The 19852-nt window shown below is 44.0% G+C and overlaps 3 protein-coding genes and 1 pseudogene across 6 annotated transcripts; 2 read left to right on the forward strand and 2 right to left on the reverse strand.

Annotated features, from left to right (window-relative positions):
• The first annotated feature begins 1241 nt into the window (after positions 1–1241).
• Positions 1242–5249, forward strand: LOC136542836 (phosphoinositide phospholipase C 2-like). Its single transcript, XM_066535464.1, has 7 exons — positions 1242–2043; positions 3055–3190; positions 3334–3591; positions 3666–3910; positions 4102–4219; positions 4350–4583; positions 4693–5249. Exons 1-7 carry the CDS (start codon positions 1508–1510, stop codon positions 4984–4986), a joined length of 1821 nt encoding a protein of 606 aa, XP_066391561.1. The 5' UTR covers positions 1242–1507; the 3' UTR covers positions 4987–5249.
• Positions 5250–5432: 183 nt separating this feature from the next.
• Positions 5433–15497, reverse strand: LOC136542834 (uncharacterized). Of its 4 annotated transcripts, none has more exons than XM_066535462.1 (28): positions 15179–15497; positions 14755–14914; positions 14579–14674; positions 14384–14498; positions 14119–14284; positions 13737–13908; positions 13016–13138; positions 12491–12940; positions 11837–12415; positions 11520–11588; positions 11121–11237; positions 10796–11041; positions 10252–10299; positions 10031–10171; positions 9869–9949; positions 9723–9785; positions 9513–9620; positions 9271–9351; positions 9120–9167; positions 8367–8441; positions 7972–8067; positions 7810–7890; positions 7660–7731; positions 6685–6729; positions 6477–6560; positions 6212–6315; positions 5956–6128; positions 5433–5856 (listed from the first exon to the last, which is right to left on the reverse strand). In XM_066535462.1, the coding sequence occupies exons 1-27, from the start codon at positions 15334–15336 to the stop codon at positions 5975–5977; spliced, it is 3732 nt and encodes a 1243-aa protein (XP_066391559.1). In that variant the 5' UTR covers positions 15337–15497; the 3' UTR covers positions 5433–5856; positions 5956–5974. The 4 variants fall into 4 exon arrangements, with proteins under 4 accessions (XP_066391559.1, XP_066391557.1, XP_066391558.1 ...); XM_066535460.1 differs by having other exon boundaries at positions 5433–5864; XM_066535461.1 differs by having other exon boundaries at positions 5946–6128.
• A 148-nt stretch (positions 15498–15645) lies between these two features.
• Positions 15646–17730, forward strand: LOC136542837 (DNA replication complex GINS protein PSF2). Its single transcript, XM_066535465.1, has 8 exons — positions 15646–15827; positions 15936–16010; positions 16105–16219; positions 16310–16409; positions 16493–16523; positions 16616–16708; positions 16896–17048; positions 17419–17730. Exons 1-8 carry the CDS (start codon positions 15780–15782, stop codon positions 17437–17439), a joined length of 636 nt encoding a protein of 211 aa, XP_066391562.1. The 5' UTR covers positions 15646–15779; the 3' UTR covers positions 17440–17730.
• A 79-nt stretch (positions 17731–17809) lies between these two features.
• On the reverse strand, positions 17810–19652 carry LOC136542839 (temperature-sensitive sn-2 acyl-lipid omega-3 desaturase (ferredoxin), chloroplastic-like; annotated as a pseudogene).
• Between the last annotated feature and the right edge of the window lie 200 nt (positions 19653–19852).

A 19852-nucleotide genomic window follows, 5' to 3' on the forward strand; every position in this document is an offset into this window, starting at 1 on the left:
GCTGCACTGCATGAACGATGACCAGGCGTCCTGGCCGCCTGGGGGACCAATACCAATAAAAAGGAGAAGAAAAACAATGCCAACCAGGCACAGGATGCTGGTGCCTTCCTTTGGATGGATATCATTACTGGTGTATGTATTATTGTCATGTCACTCTCGTTCGGTTGTCGAAATGCTCTGCATTGAGTCATAGCAAGGCAACGCATCATCCTCTTCCTTTCATTACAATCCTTTTCTTGGCCCTAGCCCTTGCCCTTTGGGGCCCTGCTTGCCTGCCTGCGTTTTCCCTTTTGTTTTCTTGTTGTTTGCCTCGTGCACCCAGAAAAAAGGCTCTACTTTATGTTTTTTACTCAGATCTAGTTAAACTTTTAAAACTTTGATCATCGCATGGTAGTAGCTAGGAAATTACTCAAAGATGCACAGTCGTAGAAGTGGAAACTACTTATCGGCCGGTGAAGTTGACAAGTGGATGGATGCGGTACTCTCTCGGTCCTAAAATAATTATACATTTACAATTTAAAATTTATCCCGTAAATAATCAAATGACACGAGATTCAACACAGAGAAGAGCAGACTCGCCGGGCTTGTGGAGCAACGTAGCACAAAGACAAAAAAAAAACTAAAAATAGAATGGGGCAATATCATCATTTTGGCCTCGTTCGCTTCGCTGGAAAAACAAGCCGAAACACTGTTCCAACTGATTTGTTGTGAGAGAAAAAAAAACACTGTTCCGGTTGAAAAAACAAGCTAAAAAGTACAGGTCTTTATGCTTTGTCTTGGTTTTCGTGTTAGAATCTAGAATGCTAATTTATTTTAGAACGGAGAAAGTATTTGTTGCGATACTAGCAAATCCGTCCTATAGATAATATAGTGTTATTGTAGGTCAGCCAGCTCTAATCCTCCTCATCGGTGGGTCCCATAGCTGATTATAATGATAACAACCACAAAATACTGGCCAAGCAGATCGACCATCAATTTTTTTTAAAAAAAAAATTATATAGATGACATACAATTTATATTTCTAGATTGAATACGAGAAATGCTTTCATAATACGGAGTAATATATATAGTTCACATATTATTTATTTTTTTTATAAAAAAAAAGACAGTTGGGCCGGCATAGGAGCAGTCGTACTCTTCTTGGCTAGCTGCCGACACGGCAACGAACGGCATTGTATACTCCACTTCGTAGGCAGCGAGTCGATAGATTACAAGAGACAGTTAAGCAACAACGTCCACGCCACGCGGCATCCCTTCGCAGTCGCCGCCCCGCCCTCTCTCTCTGATGACGTGGTCCTCTATCTAGCAGTCTCTCCCTCGGCTCGGCTGTCGGCCGGCTCCCCAATTCTGTTCTTCCTCACCTCCTCCCTTCCCTTCCCTTCTCTTCTCTTCTCCTATTGATTGACTGATTGCCTCCTCCTCTTCCTATTGATTGATTTCCTCTTCGTCTCGCGCCTCCGCAACTGCAGCAGTTGCCACTCCCACAAGCTAGGCCACCACCACCACCATGGGCACCACGTACAAGTGCTGCCTCATCTTCAAGCGCCGCTTCCACGCCCGCGACGCGCCGCCGCCCGAGGACGTCCGCGCCCTCTTCTCCCTCCACGCCGGCGGGGGTCCCCACATGGGCGCCGACGGCCTGCGACGCTACCTGGACGCCACGGGGGGCCACCACCAGGTGGACGACTCCGAGGTGGAGCGGCTGCTGGAGCAGATCCGCCTGCAGCAGCACCAGGGCCACCGCGCCCGCCTCCCGCGCCTCGCCCGCCCGCCCCTCGCCCTCGACGACTTCCACCGCTACCTCTTCTCGCACGACCTCAACCCGCCCCTCCGACACCCTGCGCAGGTGCACCACGACATGACGCGCCCGCTCTCCCACTACTTCATCTACACCGGGCACAACTCCTACCTCACCGGCAACCAGCTCAGCAGCGACTGCAGCGACGTCCCCATCATCAAGGCGCTGCAGAGAGGGGTCAGGGTCATCGAGCTCGACATGTGGCCAAATTCAACAAAGGACGACATCAACATCCTGCACGGCAGGTAATAAGTGCTTGTTTAGGTCCCGTTTAGTTCCGAAAATTTTTGGCCTTGTCTACTGTAGCACTTTCATTTGTATTTGGCAAAAATTATCTAATTATAGACTATTTAGGCTTAAAAGATTCGTCTCACGATTTCTCGGCTAACTGTGTAATTAGTTTTTTTTTCGTCTACATTTAGTACTCCATGCATGTGCCGCAAGATTTGATGTGACGGGGAATCTTGAAAATTTTTGGTTTTTGGCTTGCATCTAAACGGGGCCTTAGTTCCCAAGCATTGCTACAGTAACCATCCCATCGAATCTTACGAAACGTGCATGGAGCATTAAATGTAGACAAAAAAAAACTAATTACACAGTTTAGTAGGAAATTGTGAGACGAACGTTTTAAGCCTAATTAGTCTATGATTGAACATTAATTACCAAATAAAAACGAAAGTGCTACAGTATCTAGATTTCTAAAATTCGCGAACTAAACACGCACTAAAGCTAGCTAATAATACCACCTATCTATCCGTTTCTTATATATTATTATATCTCGTCTCCTTACATATTATATCAGCACACGACTCTTACAATAACCTGGTCTCCACCTGCATGCCTTCACAATGCTAATAACATAATGCAATTTATTAGTCAACTATAATGTATAATGTTCCCAAATAAAATCCATGGTCCTCCAGCCTCCCCAACAATAGCAGAGGACCACCTGGTGTGGTGGCCACCTCATCTAGCCCTCACTCAACTTTATTTATCCCCAACGAACCGTCGATACTATACTAGTGTCTCATTCTCGTCTCGTCTCACGTGGCTTTCACCTAAAAATAGATTTCTGATGAATGCAATGCCACAACAATGCAATAGTCAAACAACGATTGTCATATGTATATTGCGTCTTTACCTTTGGCTGGGAAACTATACCTACGTACTGTGCTGTTTTGCTCTTCAAGTGCCAATCCAAGCAATTAATCCTTGGAGCATTGCCAGCCATTATGAGTTTAATTTCTAATAAACAGGACACTGACCACCCCAGTTTCGCTCATCAAATGCTTGATATCCATCAAAGAATATGCCTTCGTTGCATCTCCCTATCCTGTCATCATAACGCTTGAAGACCACCTTCCCTCTGAACTCCAGGAAAAAGTTGCCAAGGTATTTATTTAGCCCTGTTTTATTTTCTTCCTCAAATAAAATACATAGCCAATTGTTGCCTCTTCCTCGACTTTGCACTTCTCTTCTAACATAATAACATGTGCATTCCGCCGCATGCTTCCTGAAATCGGTCAATCCGTCAGATGGTTCTTGAAGTATTTGGTGACATACTGTACTACCCGCCTGGCTCCGATCACCTCAAAGAATTCCCATCACCTGAACAACTCAAGGGCCGTGTCCTCCTCTCAACAAAGCCCCCCAAGGAGTACCTTGAAGCCAAGGCTGATGACACCATGAAAGAGGGTGATGCTGACCTCCATCTTGGCAAAGGAGCTAATGATGATGCCGCATGGGGAAAAGAAGTACCGGATTTTCAGACTGAGATCCAGTCTGCAAAAAAGGTATAGACCTGCTACATTTCTACTAATCCTTTCCTTCAACCTTTGCAATCAACAATTGTTGTTCCCTCTGCCAGCATGACGATGATGCCCCAGTACACCAAAGAGACGATGATGACGACGACGATGAGGAGGAGGAAGAACAGCAAATGCAGCCACATATAGCTCCACAGTATAAACACCTTATCACAATTAGGGCAGGGAAGCCAAAAGGCTCTCTAGCTGATGCCTTGAAGAGTGATCCAGAAAAAGTTAGGCGTCTCAGTTTGAGCGAGCAACAACTTGCCAAAGTGGCAGAGGATCACGCCACAGAAATTGTGAGGTACACATATACTGATGGATACTCTTATCAGCACATTCCTCCCTTCATATTTTAACAGTGGCAGTAGATTAAGATACCATCTTCCTGCATGCACCGAACTGAACCCTGAAAAGAAAATAGCGGCCACTGTATCCTATCTAGTTTGTTTCCCTTGCTGAAGAGCTCAGCTTCTTCTGTTCCAAATAAAATAGGTTCACGCAGAGGAACATACTGAGGATATACCCGAAGGGCACTCGAGTCACTTCATCTAACTACAACCCGTTTATTGGTTGGGTGCATGGCGCTCAAATGGTGGCATTCAATATGCAGGTATGTTTCTGAACTGTTGATCCAAGTTTCGACAGGGCTCTTCATGCCTAATTCGGTTCACTGACGTGCCTGTTTTGAATCTCATGCGCTTACACTTTTATCGTAATGACAATCCTATGTTCTTTTTCAGGGATATGGAAGAGCGCTTTGGCTAATGCACGGATTTTATAAAGCGAACGGTGGGTGCGGTTATGTGAAGAAGCCAGATTTCTTGATGCAGACAGAACCACAAGTCTTTGACCCAACAGAACCCCAACCTGTGAAGAAAACCTTGAAGGTGAAGGTCTACATGGGCGATGGGTGGCGAATGGACTTCAAGCAGACACACTTCGATCAATATTCTCCTCCAGATTTCTACACACGGGTATGATATAATTAATGAATGAATCCAAACAGCATACCGTAGTGGATTGCGCATAGCTGGAGTTCCAGCATGCATGAACTGACTATATGTTGGTGTGGTGTGGTGGTAGGTTGGGATCGCTGGAGTCCCAGCAGACTCGGTGATGAAGAAGACCAGGGCGATCGAGGACAACTGGATGCCGGTGTGGGAGGAGGAGTTCAGCTTCCCGCTGACGGTCCCGGAGATCGCTCTGCTGCGGGTGGAAGTGCACGAGTACGACATGTCGGAGAAGGACGACTTCGGTGGGCAGACGGTGCTGCCGGTGTCGGAGCTGCGGCCGGGGATCCGGGCGGTGGCGCTCTTCGACCGCAAAGGGAACAAGTACAACAACGTGAAGCTTCTCATGCGTTTCGAGTTTGCTTAGCCTGACCGTGAGTGAGATGACGATTGCATTGATTGATCGATATATATATTCCATCGCAGGTATCTTGTGTGAACATTGCAGCCTGAGTGTGCTTTGTACATAGATAGATATTGCTTGGATTGGATGATATGTGCAACAATTGATCAGCAAACAATTCCTTCCGTTTCGTTGCTATGATCAAATAATATTAAGGCAGCGTACTTATGAATAAATTAAATCCAGCTGTGTCATTGCCACAAGCGTAAAGATGGATTCTAAATGCAGTATCAACAGTCCTCTTTTAAACATTCACGTTTAAGCATATCGCAATGTACTTGTGTTCTTATATATTTCTTAAATATATATAAGCAGCCTATCACCCGACTTCAATCTACGACCGACCGGACGGTACGCACCGCAGACGCCCGGCCCAATATGACGTAATCACATAACAGGCCCAGCAGATGTAGACCGTTCATATATATATTTAACTATACACAGAAGAAAACTAACCGGCAATTATAGAAATTCCCTGATTTAATGATATTACACCAGAGGGGCATTAAGTCTCGCTATTGATCTGCACCTGGAAGCCAATAGTACTACGAACAACCAAATTTTCTGCATGTGATGAAATCACTGGTGCCAATGCTAGTGGTTTTCACACAATCCCTTTTCCTATTTAAAGATGATATATAATGTTAACCTCTTTACTTTACAATGGTCGCTGTGCACAATCGAAAGTTGAAGTACCCATCAACTAAGTAACTTAGATCTTGTCAGATTGACTACGGGTCTCGCCATCATGCAGCCGAGCAGCTGACACCCGTTCAGTGAGATGCATCAGACAGAAAACACATCTTGGACCCTCAGAGACAGATGGTACACAACCTGCATTCCTGCAAAGCATTAGCCCATTTCTTCAATCACCGGCATCACTCCAGAGATGAGAATGAGAAGGTACAAGACTATAGATTTACCAAGACTTGCCTCCACTTCACGAAAGATGCTAGCTAGCAGCAGAAGATTCCTGAGTTACTTCTGTAGCCGTATCCGCAGCAGAGCTACTGGTTTCCACAGCCTGGTTTTGGCTGCTCTGTGCTTGTGTTGCTGCTGGTTGCTGTGGTTGATCTTCAACAAGACCCAGAACCACCAAGGTAGACCTGCCAAAAATCGGAATCTCATCACAAATCCAGCACTTCATATTGGATCGATGCCACTTGCTACAGATTAGAGTAAAGAGCACCTTGGAAGAGTTGATCGAATATTTGGCTGCTCGGCATGCTCAGCCAAGGGTGCCTTCAGTGTCGGATTCTTACTCAAGGCATTCTCAAGTTGAGGAGCTGGTAACTGAAAAAAAAACATATGCCATGTCATGGCAAACCTTTGCAAGATGGTTATAAAAAAACATATATGGAAATTAGCACACACAGTGTAAAATAACTCGATGAGGATCAAGCATAATGAACAAGAACAAATAGATTACATAAGAGATGCAGAAGCATGCCAACCTGCAGTAACACACCATATGACTGAGGTTTTGTCAAGATAGCACACTTCAGGAATCCTACCCATAACTTGGGATATTTCCAAATCTGCCATGGCAAGTGACAGAGTCTCAGTTTCAAAAATATGTAAAAAAGAACAGTGGCTAATATCTTCTTCAATTGTTCGAGAAAAAAAATCTTCTTCAATTAAAAAGGAAAAACAATCTAGGACCTGCTTGCTCACAAGGCGTGACATGATCTCCATCACAAAATCCACCTGCGCGAAAGGCTTGCCATCAGATTATAAAGTCACTTGCATCAAATCAAATCTACTAAAAATGAGAAATGATGCCTCCAAGACACTGATATATTAACAGCTTTTCATGATTGTAAACAGCGAACACTGGATTTCCACAGGATTCAATCAATGGATCCTTGCTTGTCTCAACCATTCATGCCTTTTGAGAGGAGGCACTACACAACTATGCTAACAGGTTTTAAACATGGGTGCATATTTCTTGGTTACTTTTTCCAGTAGAATATGGTGCCTTCACCAAAACCGGGGCAAGAGATCATAACATCAATGAACAATTCTTGCTTCTCGAGCATCATGTGACTGTCATGTGCCCCATGAAATGGAGCAGCCACAAGCCATGCTAGGGCCAGCTCCCGGCCCACTAGGCTTAAATTTAATTATTTAGAGATAAGATTAGATTGAGTTGGTTCCTTGATTCTAGAGATTGGTTTCTTTTATGAGTCTAGTCACCCTATCTATAAAAGGATGGGATTATATCTCTTTTGGTTAAGCAAGAAATAGATCATGAGTTACTATCTTCCTCCTTATCCCTGGCCTTGTGGTGAGACCACCACCCATCTAAAGTATGCCCATGACTGTTACTAACAAGAAACCATCAACATATGCATTCCAATGGAATGAGGTGCATGAACCAAAAAGGAGAACAAGGGAGTGTAGTGTACCCTACAATGCTTTACGGTAGGTAGATCAAGTGGCAGCATACTTTTCAATTAATAATCAAGGAATGCTACGACCATGTCGTCCTGGTCAATGGTCACATCTACAAATCTTTTTCACAAACTAGGCTATATACAAAGATCATGCCATCCATTTCATTTTTTCTAGCACCAAATATCTCATGCTAACCACATTTCCCTAGTTCACACGATGTGAGTCATCCAGTTAACTCACCAATGCAGGAAAAACACCTATTGCTTGCATGACAGTCCTCATGAATAGCAAAGGAAGAGGAATCTGTTCAACCTGTGGAAAAGTTTACTTTGATCAACTATATATCATAAGGAATATACTATGGAAAAAAATATGCCCAGAAATAAATACCAGTTGATTTAGTGCTTTTGCCAGAACTTGCTGGGTAAATATTGTTCTTTGCTCAAAGCAAGAAGAGCATGCATCCATAACCTATAATAAGTTATATGAATGCTTCAGTTGATTAAATTAGGCTCTCCTTCAATTGTAAAACAAAACTAGAAACTAGCAGACCTTTTTGAGTGGTATTCCTTCCTTATCAGGATCTATTACATGAATTGCAATTAAAATTTCTGATGGATCAAGCGAAGGGCCATTCCGAGGTGATCCCTGCAGTAAAAAGGGATGATGTGTGATTAGTATGCAATGCTCGACTGAAATGAATCAGTAACATAAATCTAAGTATAAGTTACTTGAAAAGTTCAAGTCCTAAAAGAGGTGACATAAACTTGTTCTTTAAGTTTCAAAAAACTTTAACAGGACAATAATACACTTGTAAGGTTCTATTTATGTCTCAGCCAAATGAACTCAAGTCTCAAGCTAGTGCTTCATTTTCAAACCACAATTAAAGAATCATCTAAAAATTGACTCAAACAAACACATATTGTCATAACAGGACAAAGACTAACCTGCAAGATTCGGGAAATGGCACTTTGAAACTTGTCTATTGGAAGATTAACAATACTGGGGAACACAGGCAGAACCTGGGAGCACAAGGATAATGATTAATGAACATAACTAGTGTGTAATTGAAGACAAATATAAGAAACAGCTCCACAATAGTGCTTAAAAGATATAATTACTCCAGTAAAGCCGAAAGTCAGCTCAAGGTTCATAACACTGGTCCTGAGAAAATATCACAGGCTACTGGCTTGGTACCATGGTGTTTTGTCAATCAAATTGAAAGCCAAAACATTTACACTACGGTCCCAATTTCAGTGGAATAAAAAGTGAGCAGTTTATGAGGTATGTCAGGTATGTGCAGAACACAGAGCAAATAATTGGCAGTGCTATGGGCAATAGGTACCAGCAGAAGACTACGAAAGCATAAGACACTGCCTAGAAGCACAATAGTAATGCTATTACTCCCTTCCATTCAAAATAGATATTGTTTAGGACATCGACAGTCTACAAGGTAAAACTTTGACCCACAATTTATATAAAAATATAGCATTTCAAATAAAGATAATTAAATATTTCAAAAATAGTTTTCATGGTGAATCTAGTAACATCTATGATCTATCTTACATTGTCAATCAATGTAATTATTTTATATATTCATGGTCAACGTTAAAACAAAAGTTTGACTGGCAAGAATCCTAAAATAGCATGTTTCTGAATCGGAGAGAGTATCGGCTATTGTAGCGGGAGGTGGAGAAAACCTCATCTTTTGGTAGATGAGCCAAGATTGCAAAAAGGACCTCAACATCCTGCAAAATGAGGCTACATTTCAGAAACTGGGAATATCACAGCTAATTCGGATCTTGTAAAAAGTCAGTAAGAACTTCGTGCTTTCTTAAAGCAAGCAACAACCTTTGTTTTAGAATATAAGATCTTTATGGAAGAAATCAGATCTTTGGATGGAACCGCAGCATCAGTGAGGGTTTGTAAAACCTGCATGGTGCAATTTCATTGGTTATAAATATGCATCGAATGCAAGAATACAATCTTATATAAAACATAAACCCTCTTTTAAATGCATCTGTCAGATGATTTGACCAAGAGAAGAGTACATGTCTTAAAAAGCAAACAAAAGTCAAAAGCACAACTTGCACCTGCATGAGGAGGTCCCGGCAGTCAGCTGGTGGATCTGAGATGATCCCAAGAAGATCAGAGGAGGAGCCTATTGTGCGTATCAGAATTGGTACTTGTCGATGAACTGCCTGGAAGAAATAGTTAGAAGATAAATCTACGTTTGCTGATAGAACGGCAAGAAAAAGAATATTTGAGGCATCCGTATGGAAAGAATGATAGGCTGTAAGGACCTGCTTGGCAGCTTGCGGTAGATTACCATATATTGCAAATACATGTCTGAGAAGGGAATGTTTCTGGTAAGAAAGATTTATTTTGCTTGCTGTCAGCAAATATCATATAACTAGACTAAAATAGTTGCTGATCAGTAATTACTGACCTTGGTGCACAATGCAAAGTATAGAGACATCAGAGTTTGCGTGTCTGCCACTGAAGCTGTTAAGTTTTCCAAACCAACATCCTTCAGAAAATGCAAGTACACCCAATCAGAAAAGAATATCAGCACAAGAACATCTGAAAGAAGTGAGAGCATGAGACAAACTTTGTCTGCTTCAGGTGTAGCCATTTCAGTAGTTGCAGAATCACCAGATGGAATCACTTCCAGCACTGAATTAAGTTTTTCATTTGCATAATCTTCAATCTTTTTGGAAATGCTTGCCATGGGAAATAACTTATTTGCCACCTGTTGTTATCAGATGGCAAACGAAGTGAGCAAACCCAGTAAGTGAAAAATTCAAAGAAGCAGGCAGGACTTGTAATTACCAAACGTATTGCCTTCATGCGGACCTCCTCTAGATGATGAGTTGAACTCTGCATGAAACATTTTACCCAGTAACATAAAAAACAGCACAAAGGTTATACTTCAACCAGGATTTAGGAAAGGCGTGGAATATTGAAAATAATAAACTTCACATGATTACAAGCGTCTAAAGTTTTATCCATTAATAATTTCATGTCAATTATTCAGAGATTGGCCCAACTCAGAGCAAACAGAATAGTAGTACTCAAACATGTTGGATTGCTTCAAGAACATGCAAACCATAATTCAGCATGTAATAATTTATTGAATAACTGTAAAACAAGTTCAAATTGGAACTCATGTTAAATTGTCTCTGATTTATGCTCTGCCTCAATCAAGAACTCAAAATAGACCACTTCATCAAGTCGTCACTGGCATTACTGCAGACATTTATTTGAAAAATTGCTACCAAGCACTCAAGAATCAAAATTATATCAAAGACACATGCAAGCATGTAAATATACACATATCCTAACTAAAAATAAGAATGTGACAACAGATAAGCACCTGCAAAGCAATCTCCAGACATCTGTCCCGATTTGAAGGTCTTAGCATGATAAGGTTCCAGACAGCACTGAGACCTTGAGTTACCCTATCACCACTCTGAATATCCTTGTCCTGCTTCTCATTACTTCCAGGAGAACATAAACCTTCGAGCAGTTTCAGCACACCTTCTGGTAAGTATGGTATCTCACAAAGCAATTTGCCAAGTGACTTATCTGAAGCTGGAAACATGTCTCGAAGATTTTCAGCCTATGCAAAAGAAAATGTACTGCCATGATGCAAGAGAAATAACATTTGTAACAAATACATCAATTTCAAGCGTACATACTATGTTTAGAAGAAAGGATTCATAAACTGATGTAGCAGTTCTAGATGAAAGAAAATCTTGATCCTGCTCTGCCTCACGATACAACCGGTTCAGGATGCATATAGTCAACTCATGCCCCTGCTTAAGGAAGAATTTGAGTCAGAAACTCTGAAGAAGCAAGTTGAGTGGAATTCCTAAAAGTAGGCAGGACTAAATTCCTTTAACAGAGTCACCTACACATCCTAATTTACAGCTATGCAACATATATACAAACTGTACCAAGAGTAATCAGGACTAAATTCCTTTAACAGAGTCACCAACACATCCTAATTTACAGCTATGCAACATATATACAAACTATACCGAATGGACTAAAAAATCTGCTAGAGAAACTAATTATATGACATTGTGCATTGGCACCTCATTATTCGCATAATCAGAGAGCACGTGCTTTTGGAGAATCTCCCAAGGGTCCAATTCCAGAGGAAACTGCAACAAGTAACACAATTTAAAGAGAGATCACTTAAAAAACAATGTAAAGAAATCTTGAGTGCATAGCTATAAGATGATTAGACAGTACATAAGGAGGATAAGGAACCAGAAATGTAAGCATTGCAATAACTAACACATGTTTCTGAGAGGAGCTATGGTTTGTAGAAAATCCCCAACCAAAGTTCAAGCCAACAGTTAAAAAGTATCAACTCTACCAGAGGAAATAACAAGATCTTAGGTAGTACCTCAACACCCAAGTGAGCAAGCAACGGAAGGCGAGCAATTGAACCACCAGATGCTTCTTGCTTATCACTCTCAAGAATCCGCACAAACGCCTCTTTTTGAAGGAGATCTTTGGCCTCATCACTAAGATCAATATTATTGACAACCAACTTCGGAAGAACATATTGTGAACTAAGGGATGAAAGCTGTGAGTGGTTTGCTTCCACTGTAGAAGAGCTTGGGCTGCGAGTTTCTGACGATTGTGCCAAACTAAACCCAGCTGAGGAATTATCAGCAGGAAAGGAACCGACAAAAGTGCTAGCATGCTCTTGGGTTCCCTGGGGCTCTGTTGAGACATGGGAAGCTTCTGATGATTCTGGAATATCAATCGAACTATTGCCACCTGCACTGCTTACTTTGGCCTCTGTTGTTTCTATACATAATGGAACTGTTGGACTGTTAGTGTTCTCTTCGATAGGTAGATTTACTGAGCTAGGAACAGGTGAACTAGTAGGAACTGTCATGATGTCATCAGCAACAGACGACACCACCGCAGATTCTTTAACTGGAGACACTTCATCTTGATCAATTTGGTTCGCTCTCTGAAATGTGAAAGATCAACAAACAAAAGCGAAGAGAATCTACCAAATCAAAATATAACAGCTAAAGAAACAAACCTTCAGTAGAGTCCCTAACAGAAAGAAGAAACTTGAAAATGGAAGTCCATCTCCAGAGCTCGTAGAAGGAAGCTGCTGTTGGTCAACTTCAGGACGAGAAATTGGGAGATGTTGCATGTTAACCATTACCACCTCCGCTAGTAAGTCACTAGCGATACTGGACGAAAGGATTTGCAGTGATCCAGCTGCTCTGTCACCTTGTGCAGCTAGTGCAGCAAACATACCAATTAATTGATACACAGCTTCTGAATTCCCAGTTCTTATAGAGCTGGGCTGGCTAGATGAGATATCAACAGACGTCGACTCAACATTTCTCTTGTTTGCCTCTTCACTGTGTTCATTAGCATCAGATGATTGCCTGGCTCTTTTAGTGGAGTGGAGATCATCTTCTGTCATATGATTCATGTCTTCAGCCAGACTACGCTTGTTACTACCGTCAGTGCTTCTCTCCTATCAAGGAAACATAGCCATCCTGAGATAGTTATGAGAGAGGGAGAGAGCAAGCATGGAGGAACAGGTAAATACCATCAGAGGCCACGATTCTTCCCTGTTTGATGTGTCCCCAAAATTCTTAGCAGCATTTGCTGCATCTTCTATTGAATCCCCCTGGTTGATAATATTTTGAGCTTCCAATAGGCGTGCTCGCCACTGAAAGTACAATAAAAGCCTCAAATTAGTAACGAATGCACCTCAACCAAAAGGATACATAGACATTCTCAAACAAATGGAGCTCAAATACAAAATGAAAATATTTATACCACACAGATACTCATGAATAAACGAAACCAATGGCAGCATACAACACTTAGCAACCAATTCAGAATATGGACTAAGTAGTGCTGATTGATTGCATGCATACAGCTTATAGACAGGTTATTGGTTAACGCAACATATTTTCGTTGATGGTGAGATATTAAATGGCTCACTTCCACCAAGGAGTTTCAATTAGTTCTAAAAATTGTTCAAGGTATACCAGTAAAACAAGGGAAACATGAACTCATTGTTCCGGCAGGCTGACCCACACTCAGGAAACAAATCAGCACCAAACTGGCTAAAGTTCGATAATAACAAGATAAGAAAGAAAAATCCTAATTAGACTGTCTATAGAACATAACATAGCATCCCGTAGATAACATATATGTTAACTCCAGTTGTTGCATATATAGAAATAAGGGCAAAGGGACACATCTTGAGTGTACCAGTCAATACAGAAGTGTATGTTAATCATCGAAGCTTAAAGAAATACCGGCTCAGCACTTGAATGTGTGCATTTCAGGCATGCAGAGAAGGCACTCTTCAAGGCATGGAATGCACCCGGGACTCTCAATTTAATAATGGAACTTGCTGGATCCAAGGAAAGTAAAACTGGCAGTATGCGTCCATAAAAGGAAGGCCTTCTTTGGGCAATAGCTGAGAGACTGGAAGAAGTTTATGTTAGAAGAGAGAGAAAAATAACAAACTAAGCATGGGAAAGAAAAAGGAGAAAACTCATGATACATAAAGATCAAAATAGCATGCAATACTTCAACAGACTAATTGAATAGATGACACAGACTTAATTGCTCGGCAGCTGGTACAAACTGTAATATACAGAAAGATAATAGAACACAAGTGAACAAGAGGCAAACCTAGTAATGAAGACGATGATCATGGAAGTACTGAGTGACTTTACTTTAGGAGACTTGAGTTGTTCTAGCAACAATCCAAGACTCTGGCTGGCTTCCATGGCCAGATCCCCAACATTAAGCAAAGGGTGACCTCCTGCTCGTAACCAAGCTACATTGAATCCCATATCTGCAAATGTTTTATAGATGCCTAAATCAGCATGCACCCAACAGTTCCTAAACATGGAAAATATGTTCACTTCCATATGAAAGGAAACATAAGCCGCACCTTCTGTAGTTTCAGTTGGCGGATCAGATGGGACATTAGGATCTGGTGTGTACATAAGAACTGTTTTTTCAACAAACTTAACAGCCAGTAACCTGACACCTTCATTGCCGATGGCCTGGCATTGAAATTTCACATGAGACAACTGGAGGCCGAGAAGATAGGGCTATTTGTTACTAAAAGAAAGGAGGGGCTCGCCTGAAATGCCATGTGCGAGACAACTGATTTGAACTTGAGAAGCCATTCCCATGATGATTTAAGTGCATCATCAATCCCTCCAGTGGAGAATAAACCCTTGATCCGAAACCAGCAAACTGAGACAGATGTTTGCACAGGAAGGCAACTCGAAATGGAAATGCTGGAAATGGAATTACCTCAATAACTAGCTTTTGGAGTACTTTGGAAAACAAGCTGGTTCCTGTCTTAACAGCTTGCCTGACAACTGCAGGCGTCTCATCATTCAGAAGGTGCAGCAAACAAGGGATCATATCAGGTAGATACACCATGTGTTTTGACCCAAGCTCACCAATGACCCTACGCCAGGGGAGTTTTTGCAGAGTAAAAAAACATGAGCAAATAAATACTGTAACAGAGTATTTTTTAAGCGTGCTCATGTATAGGTTTGACCTAATTCCGCCTGCAATCAGCACGTTGAAGGAGCAAACTCATTTGCGATACAGGGGGCTATACTAGTCATTTGATGTTCGCCCCTCTATCACAAGCCGAATACATTGGAGGTGAAACTATGGGTAATTTAAGCTAGAAATGAAGCCGAATGGCGAAAGTGGATGAACTCACTCGGCGACAAGCTTGCGCACGGGGCTGGCCTCATCGGTGTGGAGGTCGGCGATGCGCGCGACGCGGTTGGGGAGCGGCACCCTGCGGAGGTCGCGCAGGTGGTGGAGGCGCGCGGCAATGTCATGCGGCGGCGGAGGGGGGTTCCGGGCGGCCAGCATCGGGTTCCTACTAGCCCGCCCTCCTCTGTTTCCGTTGGGGCCAAAGCTGATGAGATGGAAACCCTAATAACCTCTCCCGCGCCGAGCAGGACTGCAGGAGCAGGGAGGAAGGCAACCGCGGCGCCCCGCCTCACCCGCCGCCGTCGGCCCTGTGCCTGTGCGCTGCGGCGACTATACCAAATCGAACTGAAGCTGCGTGCAGCGGCTGTTGGGCTCTGGTGTTGGATGGGCTTTTGGGCCCTCAGATTGGGCTGTAGTTTAGAGAGGCGCAGCGGCCTGCAGCCTCCTCTCCCCGTCTGGCCGTCTCGCTCTCGTCCTCCTCGATCTCCGCTCTCGCCTCGTCGTCTCCGACCCGCAGCGCCTCCATTTCCCTCTCTCTCTCTCTCTCTCTCTCTCCCGAGTCCCGGCGCCAGCCTGGTTCGGTGTTCCGGCGGCGGGCATTCATGGCGGGGCAGTCCGACCCGCACCTCTCCATCTTCTCCCCCTCCGAGGTAACAGAACCCTTCCCTTCCACACTCCACAGGCAGAAACTATCTTCGTCGAAGGAAAGTGAAGTGGGATGCAACCCAATTTCTGGACCTGTCCTGTCTGTGCTGCAGGTGGAGTTCGTGGCGGAGGATGAGATCGTCGAAATCGTCCCCAATATCCGCATGGACGCCCTCAACATGATCTGCGTGCGTCTGCCGCCACCACCCATTTCCATCTCTTTCAACTCCCTATCCCCCACCTATTCTTACATCTCGCGCTGCTGCTGCCACCGCCGTGCAGGGGGATTTCGGGCCCTTCTTCCCACAGATTCCCACCAAGGTGCCGCTCTGGCTCGCCGTCGCGCTCAAGAAGCGTAGCAAGTGCACCATCCGCACCCCGGACTGGATGACTGTTGGTCAGTGCTTCCTTGTTGCTTGCTCCCCTTTTATTCCTGCTCAAGCATACACAGCCATAAGCATCTGTTGCTTGCTTTTGTTCCTACTAGACCGCTTGACACAGGTATTGGAAGCGGAAAGAGAGTCGCCTCGAGAATTCCAGCCATTACCATTCCACTATATTGAAATTTCTAAGCTGCTATTTGATCAGTGAGCACCCATATCTACCCTGTTTCTTCGATTTCAGCACATTTTTCACCTAAACCTGATCCGCTCTCGTTTGTTTCCTGCAGTGCTCGTGATGACATCTCAGATGCATACCTGGTGAGTGTTTAATCAATCTCGGTGCAGATTTGTTAGTTGTGTCTAGTAAGTCCAAAAATATATGCTTACTCCTAGTTTTGATTGTGGCACAGGTGAGATCTCTAATTGAGGACATCAGAGATGTCAGATTCCACAAGGTTGAGACTGGATTAGAGACAATATCTGGACGCACCCATGCCGTAAAGGTAACATTTCCTTTCCCCCTTAAGAACTGGGGATGCTAAAACAACTGTCGTTCTATCAAAGCTATTATTGAATTGGATGTAATTACCACTTCCCCTGTATTTATCTGTGTTTCCTATACTAGCTTAACGTCTTGCTTCATTGATCTGACACCAACAATACCTATTCATCTTGTTTGCCTTCTTGCAGCTCAAAAATCTCTCTGCAATGGAAGTGAACATTGTCCGCCCTTTCATGGTGAGAACTTTGCAGGCATTCTATAAGCATGATAGTCCACAGATGATTCAGCAAGCAGATAATACAGGGAGCAGAGCAACACCAGTTACAGACCGTGGCCCAAGAGTAAGCCTTCCCTTTTAGATATGATTTCAACTTGCTTGTGGCTTCTAGGAAGTTGCTGTCCCCATCAAAATGTGCCCTAAGAATCTTAGATGTTGCGCACAAAATAGTTGCATATCAGAAAGTTGGTACATATATAATTCTATTCTGTTTGGTTGGTGACCCGATACAATTCGTAATAGCTTAATACATTGCAATATATGAACCAGAAAGAAGACTTGGTACTTCATTTTCTATTTCCCTGCATTTATTTATTTTGTCAGAATGTTCCCTTTAAAATAAACACATCATCTTCAAGCAGCAATACATGATTTGTCAGGAAAAGAGCTCCATGTCTCCAACTTAAAGTTTTTCTTTTGTTTTCCTTTTGCAGAGAGATCTAAGGCGCAGGTAGTGAGCATGACTGCCATTTGTATTGTCAAATAATGTACCTCATATCTGAGGACAGCAGTAAGTGAAGGTACTGGCATTGCTTTCTTGCAATAGTACCAGCTAAGTATGTGCTAATGTTCTAACGAGCCCTGAGATCTATCAGATAGTAAAGCAATGGTGCATCATAGTTTGTCTACTCTTTAGAGGGAACTGGCATTGCTCTTCCCCGTTTGGAAATTGTACTGTAGCTTTGTTTTGCCCAAAGAATGGCTTGACTTATTCTTATTATATTAAATGCAAGTGTGTTGCCTCATTGATCTCTCCAGCAGCCTCCAATCCTTGCGATTCGCATTATCGCATAACTCCCAGCCTCCCTCGGTTGAATGGAGCAGCTAATGGAGTTTTGGGCCAGTTTGGTATAGTGGTCACCTGTGTCGCTGATATAGTGGTCACGTCGCAAGCTCTGAGCATGATCACTTAGTAGATGAAAGGGGAGAGGGCCAGACTTTTGCGGCTCTCTGTAGTACTTTCCCAGCACCGGCTTGGCTGCCTCTGTCTGCATGCACAGCCATCATCATTCAGTGACTTAAATACATATGCGATGGCTTAAAATCTGCCAGACATGGATGGATGCTGAATCAGATTTAGTTGTTATACTTACCGCCTCTATGAGATGGTAATGTGGGATCTGCGGGAAGAGATGGTGGATGACATGAGTCCCAATGTCATGGTGGATGTTGTTGATCCATCCATAGTCCCGGTCGAGCGTCGTCAGGCCACCCCGAAGATAGGTCCATTCCTGGCTCATTAGTTTAGCACAATTAATTAACTGAAAGCTGCAGCTGTGAACAACAGTCGGTGATTTATATATGTGGCTGCATGCATCTTTGCATATATTATCTTCAAGTTGCACTGAATTGTGACAGGGCCTTTATATTAGTTCGCCTAGTAGTCAGTAATTCTATACTGCTGGTGTAAAATAGCTATATAGTACCCCTGTAAATATATTAGGGGGAAGAGAGAGAGAGAGAGAGAGAGAGAGTGAAGTTACCTTTCCTCGGTACCATGGAAGCTTGTCATTGTGGCCGTGATGGTGCAGGTAGGTAACAAAGTCGAGCCACATGACAAAAACCCAGTAGGGTACGAAGTAGAGCTTGAGCATCTGCAGAGGGCCCATGAGGAAGGTGGCAGCTAGGAGGGCGGCCATGGCGAGCCAGCACGTCGTTGCTCTCGCTGAGCTGGAAGAGGTCGCTGGCCGGGTGGAAGTGGGAGCCTGACTTGCCGGGAAGCGCAGCATCAGGACGACGCTGTCCAGACTCTTGTACAGCCGCTCGGGGAGCTGATACACCATCCTAGATTATTAGTGCAAACATGCAATGCAAGATAATTGCAGGGCAGGAGCAGGAGGCGTACGGGATGCCATGACTCGTCCTTGTCGACGTGGCCGTGGTTCTGGTGGTGCGTCCTGTGGCTAATCCGCCTGCACTTGCACAATAGATAGACAGAGTTGCATTGTATTGTCAAACTTGTGTCGATTGGCTAAGTGATCGAGAAGCAGCATCAGAATTGATTTGAATTGAATCACGACTATTTCAGTTCAGTACAGTAGAATACACACAGGATGGAGGAGTGCAGAATGTGGCCGACGACGCTGTTGAGGCTGGGGTTGTTGGAGAAGCTGCCGTGCCCGCAGTCGTGTCCGAGCACGAAGAGCGCCAGGAACATGGTGCCCTGCGCCGCCCAGTACAGCGGCCAGACGAGCCAGCTGTCGAGGCGCGCGGCGAGACCCAGCACCAGGACGACGTCGTGCAGGACGTAGGCCATGGAGCGCCAGGGTTCCTTCACCCAGCAGTGCTTGGGGATGGCGGTGCGGATGTCGGCCAGCCCGAACGGTGGTGCCGCCGCGGGGTCAAACGGCGGTCCTTCTTGTCCTTGCGTGGCGGGCACAGCGACGCGGACGCTGCGGCCCCGCGGTACTAGACGACGGCAGCACAATGCTAGCGGAGATGTGGACGGGGACCGGGACGGAGACGGGTAGGAGCAGGCGTGCCATGGCCGCTCTCCAGGTTCAGCCGCCGCTTGGCCAAGCTCCTCTGCCTCTGCCGTTGAAGAAGAGGAGCCTGGTTGGCAATGGGTGGCTGATCCAATTCCGATCCATCGGCCCAGCCCAGGTCGCCCCGCCCGCCTTACGTCCTTACCGGACAGGAGGGGGTTGTCGCTACTGTCAGTGCCACACTCAACTGGCATTCTGGCAACTGTTTGTGTCAAAAAAAAAAAAAAAAAAAAACTGGCAAATGTTACCTTTTTTTTACTACTAGTACTTAACAAAACTATTAGGGATGTGAACTGCCACTGCGTGCTTCCAGACAACACGAACAGTACACTTACTGTGTTGCGGTTCCCTGGCAATTGTTTCTTATTTTTCTTTAATAATA

This window comes from Miscanthus floridulus, chromosome 3 (assembly GCF_019320115.1).
Source record: "Miscanthus floridulus cultivar M001 chromosome 3, ASM1932011v1, whole genome shotgun sequence".
NCBI classification, from domain to species: domain Eukaryota; kingdom Viridiplantae; phylum Streptophyta; class Magnoliopsida; order Poales; family Poaceae; genus Miscanthus; species Miscanthus floridulus.